At 39.1% G+C, this 20,375-nt stretch overlaps 1 protein-coding gene across 6 annotated transcripts in view; it reads left to right on the plus strand.

The window, feature by feature from the left end:
- SSH2 (slingshot protein phosphatase 2) overlaps positions 1 to 20,375 on the plus strand; it is a 246,595-nt gene that overhangs the window by 199,802 nt on the left and 26,418 nt on the right. For 3 of the 6 annotated variants that reach the window (XM_030295813.1, XM_030295816.1, XM_030295814.1), the window contains 5 exons: positions 2,130 to 2,198; positions 2,997 to 3,062; positions 7,348 to 7,542; positions 11,193 to 11,286; positions 11,641 to 11,769. In XM_030295813.1, coding sequence (XP_030151673.1) covers positions 2,130 to 2,198; positions 2,997 to 3,062; positions 7,348 to 7,542; positions 11,193 to 11,286; positions 11,641 to 11,769 — 553 coding nt within the window. Of the gene's footprint in view, positions 1 to 2,129; positions 2,199 to 2,996; positions 3,063 to 4,892; positions 5,280 to 7,347; positions 7,543 to 11,192; positions 11,287 to 11,640; positions 11,770 to 20,375 lie in introns of those variants that run through there. The other 3 variants (XM_032591087.1, XM_032591088.1, XM_030295819.1) reach the window with 3 other exon arrangements.

The following is a 20,375-nucleotide window of genomic DNA, read 5'->3' on the forward strand; positions in this document are numbered from 1 at the left end:
TCACTGCATCTTTGTGATGTTTCCTGTCTCTCCATGCCCCCACTTTCAGTTGTATTAGAACACTCACCAAAAATTCATACTCAACATTTGTTTTATGTGACTATTCATATGTATTGTTTCACTTTAAATATTTAAAATATTTATGATAACTCTATGAAAGTAGGTTTTGTTACCTGCATTTTAAGATGAAGGAATTAAGACTGAGAGAGGGTAAATAACTTACCAAAAAGAATTGAAATACCGAAGGAGATCAAATCCAGATATTTTGATACAGTGTAAGTGTTTTGTTATGTTTTGGTACTGTGATACACATTTTTAGTGTGTTATTTAATCTTCAAAAGAAGGTGTTTTTGGTTTTATAGATGAGAAAACTGGAGCATAAAGCAATTAAATAATTTGTCTAAAATTATACAGTTAGTGCCAGAATCTAGGTTCCAGAGCCCATGTGACTCCAGAGCCCGTGCTCTCAACCATAATTTGCTGTTCTGCCTCCCATGTGTACGGTTCCTTCTATACCATGCTGCTCTTCTAGATACATTGGCAGAGAGAGGGCGTCAAAGCCTTTGGGAGACTGGATGGAAGGGGAAGTTGGCTTATGGCAACCTTAAGGAGAAAAAGTGGCAGAGGTCTGGGGAAGACTACAGAGAAGTGTTGCAATAGAGACACAATTGAGAACCCATGGCTTTCTTTCTTTTTTTTTTTTTTTTTTAATTTTTTTTTCAGCGTTTTTTATTTATTTTTGGGACAGAGAGAGACAGAGCATGAACGGGGGAGGGGCAGAGAGAGAGGGAGACACAGAATCGGAAGCAGGCTCCAGGCTCTGAGCTGTCAGCCCAGAGCCTGACGCGGGGCTCGAACTCCCGGACCGCGAGATCGTGACCTGGCTGAAGTCGGACGCTTAACCGACTGAGCCACCCAGGTGCCCCTCTTTTTTTTTTTTTTTTAATTTTTTCTTTTTTTACATTTTATTTTTTTGAGAGAGAGAGACAGAGAGACAGAGCGCAAGTGGGGGAGAGGCAGAGAGAGAGGGAGACACAGAATCCGTAGCAGGCTCCAGGCCCTCAGCTGTCAGCACAGAGCCCAACATGGGGCTCAAACTCACAAACTGTGAGATCATGACCTGAGCCAGAGTCGGATACTCAGCCACCTGGGCCACCCAGGCACCCCGAGAACCTATGGCTTTCTATCCCAACCTATTCCCTTAACTTAAAGCTAATTTCCTCCCTGAGTTAATATGTGACTTAAATAGGATTTCAGTATACTAGGGCTGTCCTTTTGTTGGTTTGTTAACATTCCTATTCGCTCTGCATTTCAGCAGCACTGGTCTAGTTCAGTGCACTGTCACCAGGCTCTGTTTTATTTAAGTTGTATTGTGTCTATTTTTTCTCTCTAACTTGATCACAAACCATTAACAATTACTTTTTTACATATTTTAATTCCCTTTCTCTTTTAGACAATTGAATGTGTTCTGATGTTTAGTAAATCTACATAAACTTCAGAATTAAATTTGAGCAAATTATATATTCAGAGGTCTTCAGCAACCAGCAGTAGTTCTTGGCATTAGAAAAAATTTTGGAGGGTGCCTGAGTGGCTCAGTCAGTTAAGCGTCCAGCTTCAGCTCAGGTCATGATCTCAAATTTCATGGGTTCGGGCCCCTTGTCAGGCTCTATACTCACAGGTCAGAGCCTGGAGCCTGCTTCAGATTCATTCTCTCTCTCTCTCTCTCTCTCTCTCTCTCTCTCTCTCTCTCTCTGCCCCCCCCCCAAAAATAAATATTAAAAGAAATTTTTTTGTTATTGTGTTAGGTGTTGTGACTTTGGGGTGAAACCTGCCAATCACAAGTCAGCATGTGGATTTTTAGACAGTGGCCACTTTCGAGATTGCAATACAAGTTGCTCAGTCAATAAGTTTTCTTTGTTAAATATGTAAGGACCTAACTAACCACCTGTTTGATACAGCTCCAGAGCACATGCATTAGGTTGATAGTAATATGATAGAAATTCCTCCACTCCTAACACGCCAGAATTTAGAGTTGAGGGGCTTTATCCTTTGTGTTGAAAGAGTTAATAAAGAACTGCTTCCTAGAATAATAGGCATTATTAACCTGTGGACTGTTTCTTGTCTTGCAGCAGCACTTGTACCATGGGCTTAGTCCTGCCTCTCTGGAGTGACACCCTAATTCATTTGGATGGTGATGGGTAAGAGCTTTCCCTTTTTATTCTCCTACAGAAAGCCAAGGGATGGGTTCCATCTTAGTGCCCATTCATTCAGCTGAATGGGAGGCCCAGTGTGCCCAAGTGAACTGTCATGTCAGCAACTCAGTGAGTCCTTTTAAACTTCTGTTTTGTAAAGTGGAGTAAAAATACAACTTGCCAGGGCCTCTCACTTCTGTTCTTCTAGGCTGGCTACGGTAAGAATCCAAACAAAGAAAAACTAGTTTGTTGGCTCACTCTTTCATCTGAGCATGTGGGACTGTTGCAATGCTCTCCCAGAGGATGATATGTTCTGTTTCAAATAACCTCTTGCTGCCTCTGCCAGCTGTCAGCCTACAGTATAACCCCTTTCCTGTGCCAATTCCTTCCAGTGACCCTCCACCCCCACCTCCTGGTGTTTTTAGAATGTGTCCCCAAGAGACCAAGATGTTTGCTCCAGTTTATAAAACCCAGGTCAGGTTTGCTAAGAACCCACGAGACTTCCAAATAGAAATATACAGCAGAACAGTTTGTCTGTAGCTACAGCTGGGAAACTATATGCAATTTCCTAACTCCAGTGTGGGAGTCCATTCGTTTTGCTTGGTAGATAAAATCAGACAATTTGTTGAAGCTTTTCAGTCAAGCTTTTCAAGTCAAGTTAACTATACTCCAGTTAACTTCTACATGAACCTGGTGATTTCTTCTACCAAGCCAGCAGTTGTGAGCCTGGGAAATGACCTCAAAAACTCAAAACTGAAATAACCTACTCTCATTTGTGGATTTTTGTCTCATTTTTTTCCTTAGTGGGTTCAGTGTATCAACGGATAACAGAGTGCACATATTCAAACCTGTATCTGTACAGGCAATGTGGTAAGAGGACTTTTAATGTCTCTATGAAAGTTTTTAAATATAGAATTAGGGCAATATTTTGTGAGTAGTAGTATTTGAAATAGCACAGTTCTCTATGAAAATGCTATATGATCTGTGTGTTTAAGATTTTGTGTGATCTGTTCATGTGGTCCTCATAGTTAAAGATGACCTAAGAGTTCAGTTTTCAAATTATCATAGTGGAAGGCCTTAAGCATTGGTAAACAAGTAAAATTCAGAGATGTTCTTAGACTCTGGAAGACACTTAATGGATTAGATTGCCAATTGGAACAGAGTTTTACAGGGACACATTGACTTAAGTTAGTAACAGTCTAGAGCCAAATCTACAACATTGCAGTACTACAATGCATTAGTGTTGAATTTCTTAAGGTAATCAGGGATATTATTGATGGAGTTATAGGTAGATAAGTTTCCATTTAAATTGCTGGTGACTGTTTGCAAGACTGCATAATACAAATAAAGCCTACACATTATAGTTGTCAATAACCATCAGCTGGTGTACTGATGCTTTGGAGCTACTTAACTATGTGTCAGACAGTGTGCTTTATGTGGATTATATCTAGTCATCACACCAACTCCCCAAAATAATATTAGTGGCTCCTTTTTATGGATGAGAAAACTGAGGTTTTGGAAAGGTTACATAACTGGCCTGAGAGTATCTGTTCTATTTAGACAGAATCGACTCTTACTTATTCTCGATTATGTAGAAAAATGATCTCATATAACTAGGGAATGGTGTGACTCTAAGATTTAGTCTGTCCCCGAGTTCAGGGGTTTGAATTTTAGTTTCTCATTCAGCTGCCTGTTCTGTAGTAGAAGTCCCCCTGAGGAACAGAATGGACAGAATGAAAGCCAACAGGAAATAAAGGAGCCTGAAAAAAGATTCCAGAGAGCTCATTTGCCCCTGAATAACAGGATTGATAGACTCGAGGTGGATAAAACAGAGTCAAATGAGCTTAAGAGTCACCATTTCATGCAGTAATTGAGGTAGAACAGAGTTATGTGTTTAAGCCAGATTTTTAGATTTAGGGCACATTTCACAGATAAATCTCTCACGGAAAACTTACCTTCTCTGACGAAGGCTCCTTTAAAGGCAATTGACCTATATCTGTTCCTAGGTCCCAAGTAAAACCAAACAGTGTAAGTCCCAAAAATGACAGTGTTTTTAGTTATATTTTGAAAAGGAGTACAAAGCAGTCTTAATTCATAAGACAGTGAAGATTCAAGTAATAACCTAGTTCAATCTGGGATGTTCTAAAGCAAATTGACTAGTCCTACTTCTGTTAGCTCGTTGTAGAATAAAGTTTTCGGTGTACCACATGGGGAGTAGTGAACTGAAAGTCACAGGAAAAAAAAAAAAAAAGATGTATGGATCAAAGCAGCATTTAGACCAGGTGTTTCCTTCATAGAGAAGATGGTTACTGCAGCCTCCCAATCCTGTATGCAGCTAAAATAACTGAGGTGGCTAATAAGCCTTGAGTGTATTTTAGGGCACTTGCCCCAGACACTTGTGGCATATGCTTTTGAAGCACATGTTTCCTGGATAAAGAAAACATGTGTTGAATATCCTGTACATTGCACCCAGCTGGCCCTTACCTTCCAATCTATGTAATGACACTGAAATTCACTGAGAATTATCAGAATCTGACAAACTTCTCTTGAGAATTTGGCTTACTTTGAGTAATAGGAAGCATTTTAAAAGATTCTGCAACTTTGTTTTTGGGAAAAATTTGTTTCCCTGATAAAAATGGACTGAAATGTTTTTCCTTTATTAAATTGGCAACTATTTTCTTTTTTAACTTACATTATATGGGGTTGACAAGGACTTAAGGAACAGACGTTGTCATTTACTATTGGTGGAAGAATAAACTGGAACAGCCTTTCTTAAGGATGATTTGCCAATATGCCTTACCATTTTGCATGCCCTTTTAACCTAGTAATTCTTCTTCTAAGAATTTATCCTAAGGTGATAACCATGGGCATGTACAAAAATTTTAACCATAAGTGTTGTAATAATAGCAAAAAATGGAAAACAATTTAAATGTCTGAAAAGGAGGAATTAAATTATGGTGCCTCCATGTTACTACATATAATGCAACCATTAAGAATAATCTGGTTGATGGGACACCTAGGTGGTTTAGTTGGTTGAGTGTCCGACTTCGGCTCAGGTCATGATCTCGCAGTTTGTGAGTTCAAGCCCCGTGTCGGGCTCTGTGCTGACAGCTCAGAGCCTGGAGCCTGCTTCTGATTCTGTGTCTCCCTCTCTCTCTGCTCTTTCCCCACTTGCACTCTGTCTGTCTTTCAAAAAATAAATAAATATTTTTGAAAATTAAAAAAGAATCTGGTTGAAGAATATTGACATAGACGTTGGTAAGAAGGTACAAAGTAAAATCAAGTTAAAAGGTATATAGAATGTGATCATATCTTTATTATAGATCTATGCATAAACAAAAAAACTGAAAAGATCTATACTAAAACCTTAACAGTGGTTATTTCTAGGTGGCCAGATTATAGGCTATTTCTGCCTTATACTTAAGATCCCTAAATTTTCTAAAGTTAACATGGATCACTTCTGTTTTGAGGCAAAATTTTAGAAGTAAGATGTAAATAGATTGCCTATAGAATTTTCTCATACTGCCCTCTTCCCACAGGAGACCAGCATTAGCTAACAGCTAATAAGACATTTCTTCTAGCAAATACTGTGCTCCAACCATAAACTAGACATTCTTTTAGGTACTTGAAATATGTCAGTAAACAAAATGTAGAAAGATCCCTGCTTTTATGTAACTGACTTCCTAGCATTTCTGGCTTTAGCTTTTCCCAAGTATATAACCAAAAAGGTACTTTTCAAATAAAAAAATAAAAGTTAAAAAAAAAAAAAAGGTACTTTTCAGTTTTGTTTACCCTTGGGTTCCTAAGTTCAGAGTCAGAGATTTAATTAGTCTTAGTATAACCAGAGCTATTCTTAGAAAGTAGCTCAAGCATATGAATAAATGGTTTAAAGAGACTGGGAAACTTATGCAGCAAGAATGATAAATGTCATTATGGGAATACAAGCTGGTGCAGCCACTCTGAAAAACAGTATGGAGGTTCCTCAAAAAACTAAAAATAGAACTACCCTACGACCCAGGAATTGCACTACCAGGCATTTATCCAAGGGATACAGGTGTGCTGTTTCGAAGGGACACATGCACCCCCATGTTTATAGCAGCAGCACCATCAACAATAGCCAAAGTATGGAAAGAGCCCAAATGTCCATCAATGGATGAATGGATAAAGAAGATGTGGGGTGTGTGTGTGTGTGTATAGAGTATTACTCAGCAATCAAAAAGAATGAAATCTTGCCATTTGCAACTATGTGGATGGAACTGGAGGGTATTATGCTAAGTGAAATTAGTCAATCAGAGAAAGAAAAATCATATGATTTCACTCATATGAGGACTTTAAGAGACAAAACAGATGAACATAAGGAAAGGAAAACAAAAATAATATAAAAAACAGGGAGGGAGACAAAACAGAAGAGACTCATAAATATGGAGAACAAACTGAGGGTTACTGGAGGGGTTGTGGGAGGGGGCATGGGCTAAATGGGTAAGGGGCACTAAGGAATCTACTCCTGAAATCATTGTTGCACTATATACTAACTAATTTGGAGTAAATTTAAAACAAAAATTAAAATTAAATATTTAAAAATAAAAAATAAAGGTTCTAACACCTTAAAAAAAAAAAAAAGAATGATAAATGTCATTAGATTAGTCCTTCCTGGGCATGAAAGGACATGTCCTCAAGGCTTAGGGACATCTAGCTATGTGTTCTTTGTGGACCCTCTGAGAATCATAGGGAATATATGCTGTAAGATGATTCTGCACCAAAGGAAACCAATCTTTATATAGTTAATGTAGTAAATGGTTGAGATCTTTAGTTCTGTAGTGACATAGTACACCCATAGATAGCATGTTCCAACCACAGGGTCATGAGCTCCATAGGTACTTGTTTTTCACTGATGGGTTGTCAGTTCTCCTACCCCCATCTCTAACCCAACCTTAATAATGCATCATATCTTTCAGCAAGAAGTATCTAGCCGAATGCTATGAATAGGTAATATAGTATAATCAGAATCAGAGAATCTTAAATTCCAGGGAATAGATTCTGCAGAGGCCAAATTCTATAGGATCTAAAAATTGAAAGAATTCTGGGTACACATGGATTATTGGCTTTTTGGTATCCCCACAGTTCTACAGTGTTTATTTCCCAATGTATCTTTCAGGTCTGCATTACAGAGTTTACACAAGGCTTGTGAGGTGGCCAGAATGCATAACTACTATCCAGGCAGTCTGTTTCTCACCTGGGTGAGTTATTACGAGAGCCATATCAACTCAGATCAGTCATCAGTCAATGAATGGAATGCTATGCAGGATGTGCAGTCCCACCGGCCCGACTCTCCAGCTCTCTTCACAGACATGTAAGTCAGTTTACTTAGGATCACAGAATTTTTCTGTACTGTGTCCAAAGTGTCGTAAGCAACATGTTCCTCCCTAATCTCTCCTCTTGGAGAATTAATCTTACCAGTGATATTAGTCATTGTCTACACTACACATCTGCCATACAAAGAACCCTATTCTTTCCATCTGCAAAGGCTTTAGGAGTTTCACTCCTGGGCACACTGGAATCTCCATAGTAAAAAACTGCAATACCATAAAATCCCATTCAGATTCCACTAATTTGAAATTTGAATTTAAAGGGAGTTAGGCTGGGACGCCTGGGTGGCTTAGTCAGTTGAGCATCCAACTCTGCTCAGGTCATGATCTCACGGTCATGAGATCAAGTCCCATGTCAGGCTCCACACTCAGTGGATCGCTCAGAGTGGAGCCTGATTAAGATTCTCTCTGTCTCCCTCTGCCTGGCTCCCACGTGCTTGCTCGCTGTCTCTCTAAAATAAAAATTTTTTTTAAATAAAAAAATGTAAAGGGAGGTAGGCTGAAGTCTGCCTTTGCATTATCTGTGAAAGAAGCATTTGGTAAGCAAATTAATGACATAGAGAAGCTTTTAAAGGGATGTTTCTAATGTTTCCAGTCAATTTAAAAGACTGCCTAGGTTGTTATGCTAATTTTAAACTGATTTCTGTTCACGTTTGTCAAAAAATAATTTATAATTCAAGTGTTGGAATCAGCCCCACCTTTGCCTTTTTGGGTCTTTGTCAGGGAGATTTTATTAAATTTCCCTGGTGTACTGTTGAGTTGGATAAAGGCCTGAGGTGGAGGTGATGTTTATTTCCTTTTTAGGTCTATGTGTTGAAACTTATGTGACTATTTTGGAAATTAAAAAAGGTGTTTATTTTGCTCTGAACTGATCTCAGCACTTCCAAGGTATTCTACAGCTAGGAAAAAAGAGTAGTCACTTACTGTCTGATCATATAAACCTTCACCTTCAGATTCCTAAAGTCCTATCAAAATAGTTCAGGGGGGTGGAGTTCTTTTGTTTTTTAAGAAAATGCTTAATTTAGATAATAATGTGAACTTATTTTTACTAGAAAAGGTAAAATATCCAAGAATTGTGTGAACAGATCAGTCAAAAAAGCGGTGGAAGCTCTTTTGCCTAGGGTGTTACTGATAATAGGACCTCCTTTTTCATTATCCCTAATCCTTTGACGATCCCACAGTAACTGAAAAAATAAGGATTAGTCTGGCTTTCAGAATCTTGGAAAATGTTACTGATTTCATGCTTTATAGCTGGTTGATGGGTATCAAAGGGATGGATGTCTCATCTGACTCAAAAACGGACATTCTATTTTTTTAAGTTTATTTTGAGAGAGGTGGCGGGGACAGCAGAGAGAGAGAGAATCCCAAGCAGCCTCCGAGCTGTCAGCACAGAGCCCAACATAGGACACGTACCCACAAACCACGAGATCATCACCTGAGCCGAAGTCAGACAGCCAACTGAGCCACCCAGGTGCCCCTCAAAACTGGACATTCTAAAGCAGACTTGCATGAGAGAGAGAAAACCCTTCTCATTTCTCATGATTTATTGGAGAAAATTTGGGTATTAGAGCAGAGAGAAAGAGAAGGAAAGGAAATTGGCCATTTTCCATCTATATATATCCCCAAGCAAAAAGAATAATGTAAAGTGTAGTCCCTGGCACATGGTAGAGGCTCATTAAATGTTAGTTCTTGGTATGTACAACGTAACCCCAATTTTAAGATATATTTATATATCTGCCTTAGAAAGAGACTGAAAGCTATAGGTCAGAGTATTGATGATTATCTCTGATGCAGGGATTTTTAGTGATTTTTATTTTTCTTTGCATTTTTATGTATTTTCCAAATTTTTCTCTAGTGAAATTGAGCAAGAAATTGTATCTGTGTTGTCATGTTTCTTCCATTCCCTCCTCCCTAAATTGACTAGAAAAGCCTAAAAAAGAATGCTGAGCATACAGGGAGAATGTGTGCCAAAATAGATTGAAGTGCTCTAGTGCAAATACAGTTTATATTTTGAAATCCAAGGAAGGGGAAGAAGGGAACATACGTGTGTAGTACCTCCAGTGTATATCAAATATTATGCCAGCCACTTCATACATGGTACCTCATTTAATCCTCAAGAATCTCATGAGGCAGATATTGTCCTCATTTTATAGAAAAGGAAACCTGCTGAGAAAAGGGAAGGAATTTGTTCAACGTTGTACCACTGGTAAGTAGCAGGGCTGGGATTAAAACCCAGGTGTATCTGCTCCCAAACCACTCTGATCCAAGTGTTGTGAAGGATTAGGAGAAAGATTACTAAACTAGGGAATCTAACTCATGAACATAGGTGGTAAAATTTGTTTTTATCAATATTTTTTAATAAAAGACTGAAATATATAAGTTCCTACCATTAGCTGTGTCTAGGAAAAATCGTGGGGAGCATGATTAAGAATTTTAATCCTGGTCAAGACAGGGATGCCTTGATGGATAGGGAAATGGCACCAGTATTATCTGTATTCTGCAGGGCTCATGAGAAACTAAGAGTCCAAGTGGTAGGGAGCCCCAAGGTTGTGAGGTCAGAGCATCCATCTTTGGAGATTACCGAAGCTATTTTTGCAGCCAGTGATAAGGCTTTAGGCAGCAAAGGCAGGCAGGATGCCTGAAGGCTTAGTCCATTTCCATCTCCAAATAAGGACGTACAGAGCAGATACCTTCTTGAGTAGGTAAGAGGGAAAGATGAGATGGAAAGTGCTCTTTGTCAGCCTCACTCAAATTCTGCATAATATGAAATAGTGCTTTTAGAGAGAAGCATCCAGTTACATTGAACCAATGTCTTTCTAGTAATTGGAGAGTCAGCTTCCTAGTTTAATTTCCTTTAGTTCCTGGGGTAATTTTATTTTTGAGAGTCAGAAGATTAAGGGAAGTAACATAATCCTGCAGGTAGGGTGTTAGGCTGGGCTGAGAGTGCTGGTTCAACTGCCAGGGTGTGTGATCTGTGATATGTCATTTAACCTTTCAACTGTGTTTGCTTCCTTCATCTGTAAAATGGGGATAATAATTTCACAGAGATGTTATGAGAACCTTCATGAAAAGGAATGCATTTTGGATGGAAGTCCTCTGGGTAGTTAATTCTTGGAAACCCATTTTGGAAAGAATTTGCCTCATTGAATAAGGCAGAAATCATTCTTTTGTCTTTCCTGTTTTCTAGAACAACAAGCAGTGAATGATCAGCATTAGGTGGCATTTTAACCTACAGAAGACCCAGTTCCATAGTGGGTCACAGCATTGTTCTACCCAGCTTGGTATTCTAGCACAGCAGGCGGTAGCCAGGGGTACTTGATGGAGAAGTATGGCTGTGGTTCTGTGTTAAAGTAGCATACACAGCATAGCCTATTTGTCTTTACTCCTTCATAGATGATTATGAATATATTTAAGGGCTTTTACATGTACAGCCTCTCTATACATGTTTACATTCTATACATTGTGCAAAGAAAGTTTCCTCAATTACATTTTTTTTTTACCATACCTTCAGAATATAAATTTTTGAGGGTAATAGAGGGAAGGTCTGCCAGTTGGGAAACGTAATCAAATGGTATGTTCATTAAGCTAGTCAAATGCCTGCCTAAGAAAAAAATCACCATTTCTCTCTTCTCAGACCAACTGAACGTGAGCGAACAGAAAGATTAATTAAAACCAAATTAAGGGAGATAATGATGCAGAAGGATTTGGAGAATATCACATCCAAAGAGGTAAGAAACCTTGAACTCCTGTTCCAAGGCTAGCAATGGAATAGCAGGTGTGGGGTTAGAAATAGTGAATGACTGGGGTGCCTGGGTGACTCAGTCAGTTAAGCGTCCAACTTCGGCTCAGGTCATGATCTCACAGCTCATGGGTTCAGGCCCCGCATTGGGCTCTGTGCTGACAGCTCAGAGCCTGGAGCCTGCTTCCAATTCTGTGTCTCCCTCTCACTCTGCCCCTCCCCTGCTCGCACTCTGCCTCTCTCTCAAAAATAAAAAAAGAAAATTAAAAAAAAAAAAAAGAAATAGTGGTTGGAAGTACAGAGGCACTTTCCAGAGAAGTAAAATATGTCCTCTTTGTTTCAGATACGAACTGAGTTGGAAATGCAAATGGTGTGTAACTTGCGAGAATTCAAGGAATTTATAGATAATGAAATGATAGTGATCCTTGGTCAGATGGATAGTCCTACACAGATATTTGAGCATGTATTCTTGGTAAGTCTCAGGCTGCTTTAAGTGATGTGCTGAATCTAGTCCATATTATATTTAAATAAAATGTAACTTAAATTTAAAACAAAGGTAATAAATACTCAAACTTCATTACTTCCTAGTTTTTTGCTACATTTTACTGTTATCTGTGCTCTTAGATTATTTACATCTGTTGTATGGTGGAAATGTTATCTAGTAGTGTGCTTGTGCTCATCTCTTCCCAGTTCCTCATTCAGTGACATCAAGCTGGTGGATTAAAATTGACTGGTCAGGGGGTGCCTGGGTGGTTCAGTTAGTTAAGCGTCCAAGTCTTGATTTCTCAGTTCAGGTCATGATCTCCCAGTTGTGAGATTGAGCCACTCATCACCTCTGCACTGATAGCGCTGAGCCTGCTTTGGATTTTCTCTCTCCCTCTCTCTCTGTGCCTCCCCTGCTCATGTGCATGCTTTCCCTCTCTCTCTCTTAAAATAAATAAATCTTTTAAATGATGGGTGGGAGGGGCGCCTGGGTGGCTCAGTCCGTTAAGTGTACGACTTCAGCTCAGGTCATGATCTCACATGTGAGTTCAAGCCCCGTGTCGGGCTCTGTACTGACAGCTCAGAGCCTGGAGCCTGCTTCCGATTCTGTGTCTCCCTCTCTCTCTGTCCATCTCCCACTCACACTCTGTCTCTTTCTCTCAAAAGTAAATACACACTAAAAAAAATTTTTTTAAATGGGTGGAAAAATTTAGACCAAGGAAGTAGGCAAATGCTATAAATCATGCCCTTCTTCCACCCATCGATTGTTAAGTATCTCGTCTGTTTTTCATGACAGTCAAAAGTCCAAAACGGGAGCCTGGGTGGCTCAGTCGGTTGAGCATCCAACTCTTGATTTTGGCTCAGGTCATGATCCCAGGGTCATGAGATGGAGCCTTAGGGTGGAGCCTGCTTGAAATTCTCTCTCTCTCTATCCTTCTGCCCCTCTCCCCCACTTGCGCACTGTTTCTCTCTCTCTCTCTCTCTCAAAAAAAAAAAAAAAAATAGTCCATAATAGTTTTATACAATGTATCCAAATAGAATGATCCTTTGAGGTCATCACTCTTTCAAATCTGCCAAATTTGCCTAAGGTCTAATATATCTGAGCAGAGCAGGTGGGAACTACTTATAACTGAGATGCTATTTGGACTTTTAAACATTTGGAACCTTATAGCCACATTTTGAGTTCGCCAAATACTTTTGTGATTGCTAAAATTTCAGTGACTTAAAATTGGTTTTCGTGGTTCCTGAACATTTAATGACCTGCAGTTAGCCCAAGGACACCTTTCTGACTGATGGATTGGGAAACCTTCTACAATCCTAAGACCCATTTTCCTCCCAAATGTTAAGAGTTTTAGTTTTCATCTATACATGGTAGTGGGAATGAGGTTAGAAGGGTCATTAAAATCAGTGGGGAACGTCAAAACTTTGTTTTGTTTCCACTTCCCACACACTTTGACCAAAAATGCTAATAACCAGAAACTAAATTGATTTGGTTTGCATTTCACTTCCTTTCTCCAGTAAGGACATTTGTGAAATGACTAGAAGCTGAGAAACAGGAGATAAGAGGAATAAATGCACAGCAACTGGCTAAATTGGATCATCTCACCCTGAATATTCAAGAGTTTATGTCACCAAGCAGTCAGATTTTATGCCATTGAAGGCTTGTGCCCTGAATTAACTTTTTGACGCTCTGTGTGTGCTTGTAGAGTGATTCACAGTGGTGTATAGCTATGAAATTACTCATGAAAAGCTGTGAGCTGGAAAAGGAACTTTTTTCCATTACTTTAACTTGACCAATGTGTGTTGCCATGTCTAAGTGTAGATCATACTACAAAGCTGTCATTGACCTTTCCATTTGCAAAGCACTTGACTTTGTTGTCTTTTGTGTGTACCTCCACAAGGGTTCCCTGCTGTTGTATTATTGGAAAGAATTTTTGTGTTCTCTATAGAAAACTTATGAGTCACTCATTCAAATGGACCCTGCCCCTGACTGTGTCTATGTAACATGACTAATTTTTATGAAGGGCAAGTGCCTGTAGCCAAAAATAGCTCATGTTAGAAAGTGACCAGAGCTATAAACTTGGAAGTCACTTTTCCATTAGCTTATATTTTAATACCAAAAGGATGTAGACATGATGACTATGAAATATAATTAATATCTGACTATTCAACCTGTTTAACTTCAGGTATACTTCCCTGTGTCTCTGATGCCACCCGCTCAAGAACTACCTTCTCCTTGGCTTATTTTAGGACAAATAGAGAAAATTTAATAGTACTCTTAGCAGAAAAAACAATCCAGTTCTTCCCAGATTAGAGTCCCTAGTCAAGTACAAATGCATTTCAGTATTTCTACCAGTATATTGATCCTGTTATTTCGTGATTATTGGCATATCTTTCTGTCTTGGGTGTTTTTACTTATTATAAAAATGATTCATGATCATTATAGAAAGCTTAGACTGCTTATTAGTGAGCTACACAAAGTCCATTCTTTTCTATTTATTTTTTTATTGAAGTATAATTTAATTACCATACAATGTAATGTTTCAGGTGTACAACATTGTTGATTCGACAGTTTTATACATTACTCAGTGCTCACCACAATAACTGCAGTCACCATCTGTCACCATATGACATTATTACAATATTATTGACTGTATTTCCTATCCTGTACATTTTCATGTCTGTAATTTATGACTGGAAGTTGTAACTCTTGAACTATTTTTTTAAGCTTATTAATTTATTTTGAGAGAGAGGAAAAGCAAGCAGGGGAGGGGCAGAGAGAGGGGGACAGAAGATCTGAAGCAGGCTCTGTGCTGACAGTAGAGAACCTATGGGGCTCGAACTCACAAACCATGAGATCCTGACCTGAGCTGAAGTCAGACGCTTAACCAGCTGAGCCACCCAGGTGCAGAAGTTTGTAACTCTTGATCCCCTTTATCTGTTTCACCCATCCCCCCATCCAGCTTTCCTCTGGCAACCACCAGTTTGTTCTCTGTATTTGAGTTGGGTTTTATTTGTTTGCTTTTTATATTCCACATATAAGTGAAATCATATGATACTTGTCTTTCTCTGACTTATTTCACTTAGCATGATTATTGGCATATTCTTCTGTCTTGGATTTTTTATTCATTACAAAAATAATTCACGTTCATTGTAGAAAAGTTAGACAATTTCAGAAAGCTATAAATAACGTAACATTTGCTCATCACCAAAAGAGGTAAGCACTGATATCTTTTGTTATATTAGTCTTTTTTTTATTTTTTTAATATGTATCTATAGATTTTTGAAAAAGGGAAAATCTACTCAGCTTCACATATAATTCCATTTTCTAGAAAATGGACATGTTCTCTCCATTCTGAATATTCCTCTTATTTGGGAAAAACTTTCAACTGGAGAATTCTGAAATTTAACTGTTATGCACAAAATGGGTACATGAACACTTCTTCCCCAATGGCTTCCTCCCCTTGTTTGAACCACCATATCCTATATCCAAACCCCTCTCTCTTCTCCAGTGAGTCTGTGCTCTGCTGGCTTTTCCAGCAATTGACACGGAAAAAGGTCTTATCCAAGCTGCAAGTGGTGGTGTTAGTTTTCTGCAAAGTCATTTCATCTTGTGCTTAGTTGCCATGCCTGGAGTGCAAAGCAGATTGTGTGAAGGGAGGCAGCAGGATTTTTCCCCTCCCTTCAAAAGAATGCTCAGCTCTGCAGTGCACTGCACAGAGATGTTTATTTAGAAAGGTGTCCAGCTGGTATGGAGAAAAGTATAGAGCATAGTTTAAAGAAAACCTTCCGCAAGAAGAGAGGATTGATTGGTTGGAAGCCAGGGTATTTCCAGAAAAAGTTCTTCCACATCCTTAAGAGTGTACCACTTCTCTGAGCTGGAAGCCTTTGCCCAATCAAGTCTTAATATCAACAGCTCTCCTGGATGTTGTCCCATTGGCTGAGAAAAAGCTAAATGTGAACAGAGAGCCTTTGCTGAAAGGCAGGCAGCTTTCTTAGTTGAACAAGGGAAACAGGAATATTGGGCACAACCAATAATTTTGTTCATGAATAAAAAACTAGTCGATTTTTATTGCTGATCGTAATATTTTTCAATATTTGACATTACAGCTCCTTTTAAAATAATGTTTCATTTCCAAAGAAAAATTAAGCCTCAAATTGTAGTTACTTCTGTAGGTGCAGAGAAATGGAGGGTATATGAACAGAACTTAAAACAGATGGGCTGTTTTAATCCTTCATGATTTTGTCCCTCACCTGAAGATGTATAGCATAAACTTTTCTCAGAAGGAAAAATTAATAGAGATGTTGTGCCTGGTTGTCTCAACAATTTGATTCACAATATTGAGGCTGTAGGTGTCATGTGATGAAGAGAAGATATGGACAGGATACCAATCCCTGGAGATGATATCAAGTTATACTGATCCTAGCAGAACCCCAATACAGTCTTCCTTTTGGTGCTATAAATGTGCTCTCTTCTATTTTGCTTGGAACATTTGGACCCTCACAAGGCTATTTCCTGAGGATGACATTTGAGAAGAAATTAATCACTTGGGGGCGCCTGGCTAGCTCAGTTGGTAGAGCGTGCAACTTGATCTCAGGTCATGCGTTCGAGTCCTACATTGGGCGTGAAGCCTCCTTAAAAAATACATATTTTTAGAAAGAAAGAAAGGAATTAATCACTTGGGTCTTTGGGAATGGCACAGTATAGGGGAACAAGAGTGAAAGATGGAAATGAACTTACTTAAGAATGTATTATAGTCCCAAGATTTCATCTTACACTTCAGTAAGATTAGAATATACTTTGCATAATTACATAGAACATAGTGGAAAAACCCCTTGGAATTGTGTCATTGTAACCCTGAGAAGCATGGAGGAAAAAAATAGATGGAGTCTGTGGAGGGCCCCAGGTGGCTAATATGCATGGCATTTATATTGAGGACAGAAAAGTAATTACACCACATAGACTCCAGTTCTTTCTTTCAGGTTGAACCTGAAGCAACCCTAAGCACAACCCAAGTCACATTATATGGACTTCACTGAGTCAGTCAGTAGCCAAAGCTTTTAATTTCTTTTGTTTCTGGATATGTGCCATTTCAGATTGTCAGATTGAATTTTCTCTGGACAGGTAGATGAAAACCATGGACTTTTCCCATCACGTAAGGGTTATTTCCATCTAGCTGGACAGAGTTCCACAGAGGATTTAGATTTCTAAATTAAGAAGTGAAGTGGTCACATTTCCCTGGCTACCGTTTAGCCACTCAACCCTCATGGCTTGCTTCTGTCTCCTTGAATCCTTTATAGTTCTTAACCTCTTTCTTTGGTGTGGGAGCTTATTTCCTAAGGTTGAGCACAGAGCCTTCAGAATCTCCCATATTTTTTTAAGGCAAGTCAGCTGAGCCCTGGTCTGTAGACCTAAATGCATTTACCTAAATGCACCTTCACAGCCTCCTTGATCTGTCTCCCAGTTCAACAGCCAAATTAAATTACATATCACTTGTAATACAATGATAGTGCTTGCATAACACTTTACAGTTTCAGGGTGTTTCATTTATTTGTCTTATTTGATCATTCATTCAACAAATATTTGTTGACCCTCTCTTTTGTACCAGACAAGAGGCTAGATATTTGTGCAGTCTGATCTAATTCTACAAGGAGAGGGGCGCCTGGGTGGCTCAGTCGGTTAAGCACCCGACTTCAGCTCAGGTCACGATCTCATGGTCCGTGAGTTCGAGCCCTGCGTCAGGCTCTGGGCTGACACCTACATGACACCTACAGCCTCTGATGGCCCAGAGCCTGGAGCCTGTTTCCGATTCTGTGTCTCCCTCTCTCTCTGCCCCTCCCCCGTTCATGCTCTGTCTCTCTCTCTGTCTCAAAAATAAATAAACATTAAAAAAAAATTTTTTTTTTTAATTCTACAAGGAGGGAGTAATGAATCCTATCAGATAGATATTCATGGAAGGCCAATGAGATAAAGACACAAAAGTGACCCCTGGGTTAGACAATTAGAAGAGGTCATTAGTAGCATTAGCAACAGTAGTGAGGGCAAAAGCCACAGTGCTGTGGGTTGAGACTTATGGGAAATGAGTAATCAAAGAAGGTATTAGATTATATTTCTATGAATGTTGGCAAGGGATTAGATTTCTATGAATCTTGGCAAGGGAAGGGAAAAAAGGACAGTGTCTAGAAAAGAATTCATGATGGAAAGAGAGTTTTTCCATTTTAATATGGGCGAAACGTTTTGGGTTTGTTTTGTTTTGACAAGGATGGGGGGGAACAGGGGCTTATAAACAATAGAAACTTCTCAAAGTTCTGTAAGCTAAAGTCTGAGATCAGGGCACCTGCATGGTCAGGCGACAGCCATCTTCTGGGTCATTGACTTCTCTGTGTGTTCTCACATGGCAGAAGGAATTAGGAAAAACTTTATAATTTGAGAATGTACCCATTAGGTATATAGGACTAGGGTGGGAGGAATGTTCCATTTTATGGATAAGGAAAGTGAAGACAGGTTAAGCAGTTTGCTCAGTGCCCCACAGTAGAATGGGGAGTTGAGATTTGAACCTGAGTCTTCTAATGCTAAATTCCATTTAATACATAATTCGAAAATAGGTAAATTATTTTAAATGTTTGCCTTTTCAAAAGAGATGAACAGATAGTCCAAAGATAGAAAATGAGCCTGAAACGTTGAAAAGTTGCTCACTTTTGAGAGAAATCCAAATTGAAATTACACTGAGGTAACATTTCACACCTGTCAGATTGGCAGAAATTCAGAAGCCTAACCACAGGTTTTGTTGGCAAGGCTCTGGGGGAAAAAAGGGGCACTCTCCCTACATTGCTGTGGGAATGCAGATTGTCTCAGCCTCTCTGTGGAGAGGAATTGAGCAATGCCCAACAAAACTGCTCATTGGCTCAACAGTCTCACTTCCACAGATATGAAACATCATTCACAGGAGACTAGGTGAATCAACTATTCTATGACTATCCAATGAAGTGCTATGTAGGTGTAAGAAAGAGTAAGGAAGGTCTCTGAACTGTGCTGTGGAGTGGTTCTGAGGCTATATTGTCAAGTGAAGCAAGCAAAGAACAAACATATGTATTGTATACTACTTTTACATAAGGAACAAGTGATGATAAGGGCGTATTTGCTTAGAACATAGGTAGAATAAACCAGAAACTAGTTACAGTGGTTTCTCTTGGGGAGATTGGAGTAGGAGTGAGGGTTCAAGTTTACCTTTTAATAAACTTTTGACTTGCAGTCTTATGAAAGTTTTGCATATTCAAAATCAAATGGAAAAGAATGGAAAAATCACACCCTAAAATTGAATACAAACAGGAGCAAATGAATCCAAATGTATATCAAACGGGTAACTTCACAGAAAGAAATTAATTCAAGTAACTTTCAGCATAATATTCTGACTTAACCTCTTCATGGGAAGAGGAAAAAAAAAAACTGCAAAGAAAGAAAAAAATTTTTGAGAGAGCACGAGTCCGTGTGGGGCAGAGAGAGAGAGGGAGAAAGAGTCACAAGCAGGTTCCACACCGTCATTGCAGAGCCCAATGCAGGACTTGAACTCACGAACCATGAGGTCATGACCTAAGCTGAAGTCAGATGCTTACTCAACCAATTCACCCAGACACCCCAGAAAATTTGAACTTAATGGGTTTGTAATTGGTGTAATTGGTATTGGAAAAATAATGTTGAAACTATTTTGTAAATAGAGCAAATGAGTTGTTGGAAACCAAGGTTATCCCAGTGGAATAGGGAGCTATAAATGATGGCAAAGGGGCAAGAAAGAAAGGAAGTACCTTGTGGTGTTAAATTTGAACTGGAGGTACCAATGTAAATTCAATATTTTTTTTAAAAATATTTCCTAGATCTGTCCACTGGAAAGTTTAGAAGCAATGATCCATACTTCTAAACATATCTAATTAATGTCCAGATCTTGATTACAAAATACCCTTCTTTGCTAAAACCAGGACTCCTCGGGGAAATGGCTAATTCCACTCACAGAGTGATTCTGGAACAACTCTTAAACTAGGAAGCAAGGAAGTAGTGGGGTCAAAGACTAGTGGGGTCAATATCAGAAGGAGCTTGCTTACTTGAAGAGATTCCCACTGGCCAATTCAAGACAATTTGAGTGTCAAAAAAAATGGCAATGGATAAAAACATTCTAAATGCAAAAAGAATTCAAGAGTTCTGAGTGTGGAAGGAATGATTAGGTGAAGCTCTCCTTTACAGAAGAATGCAGAAGGAATGATAAAATTAGAAAACCACCATTTTGTAAACCTCCAGTAAAGTAATTTGGGCAAGGTCAGCAGCTGATGCCAAAACTATAGAGTAAGAGATTATTGTGAAACAGGATATTCACATGACTTCAAAAATCACTAATACTGGGGCACCTGGGTGTCTCAGTTGGTGAGGCATCAGACTTCAGCTTAGGTCATGATCTCGCAGTTTGTGGGTTCAAGCCCCACGTCAGGCTCTGTGCTGACAGCTCAGAGCCTGGAGCCTGCTTCGGATTCTGTGTCTCCCTCTCTCTCTGTCCCTCCCCGACTCATGCTCACTCACTCGCTTGTTCTCTCTCTCTCTCAAAAATA

This window comes from Lynx canadensis, chromosome E1 (genome assembly GCF_007474595.2).
Source record: "Lynx canadensis isolate LIC74 chromosome E1, mLynCan4.pri.v2, whole genome shotgun sequence".
Classification (NCBI taxonomy): domain Eukaryota; kingdom Metazoa; phylum Chordata; class Mammalia; order Carnivora; family Felidae; genus Lynx; species Lynx canadensis.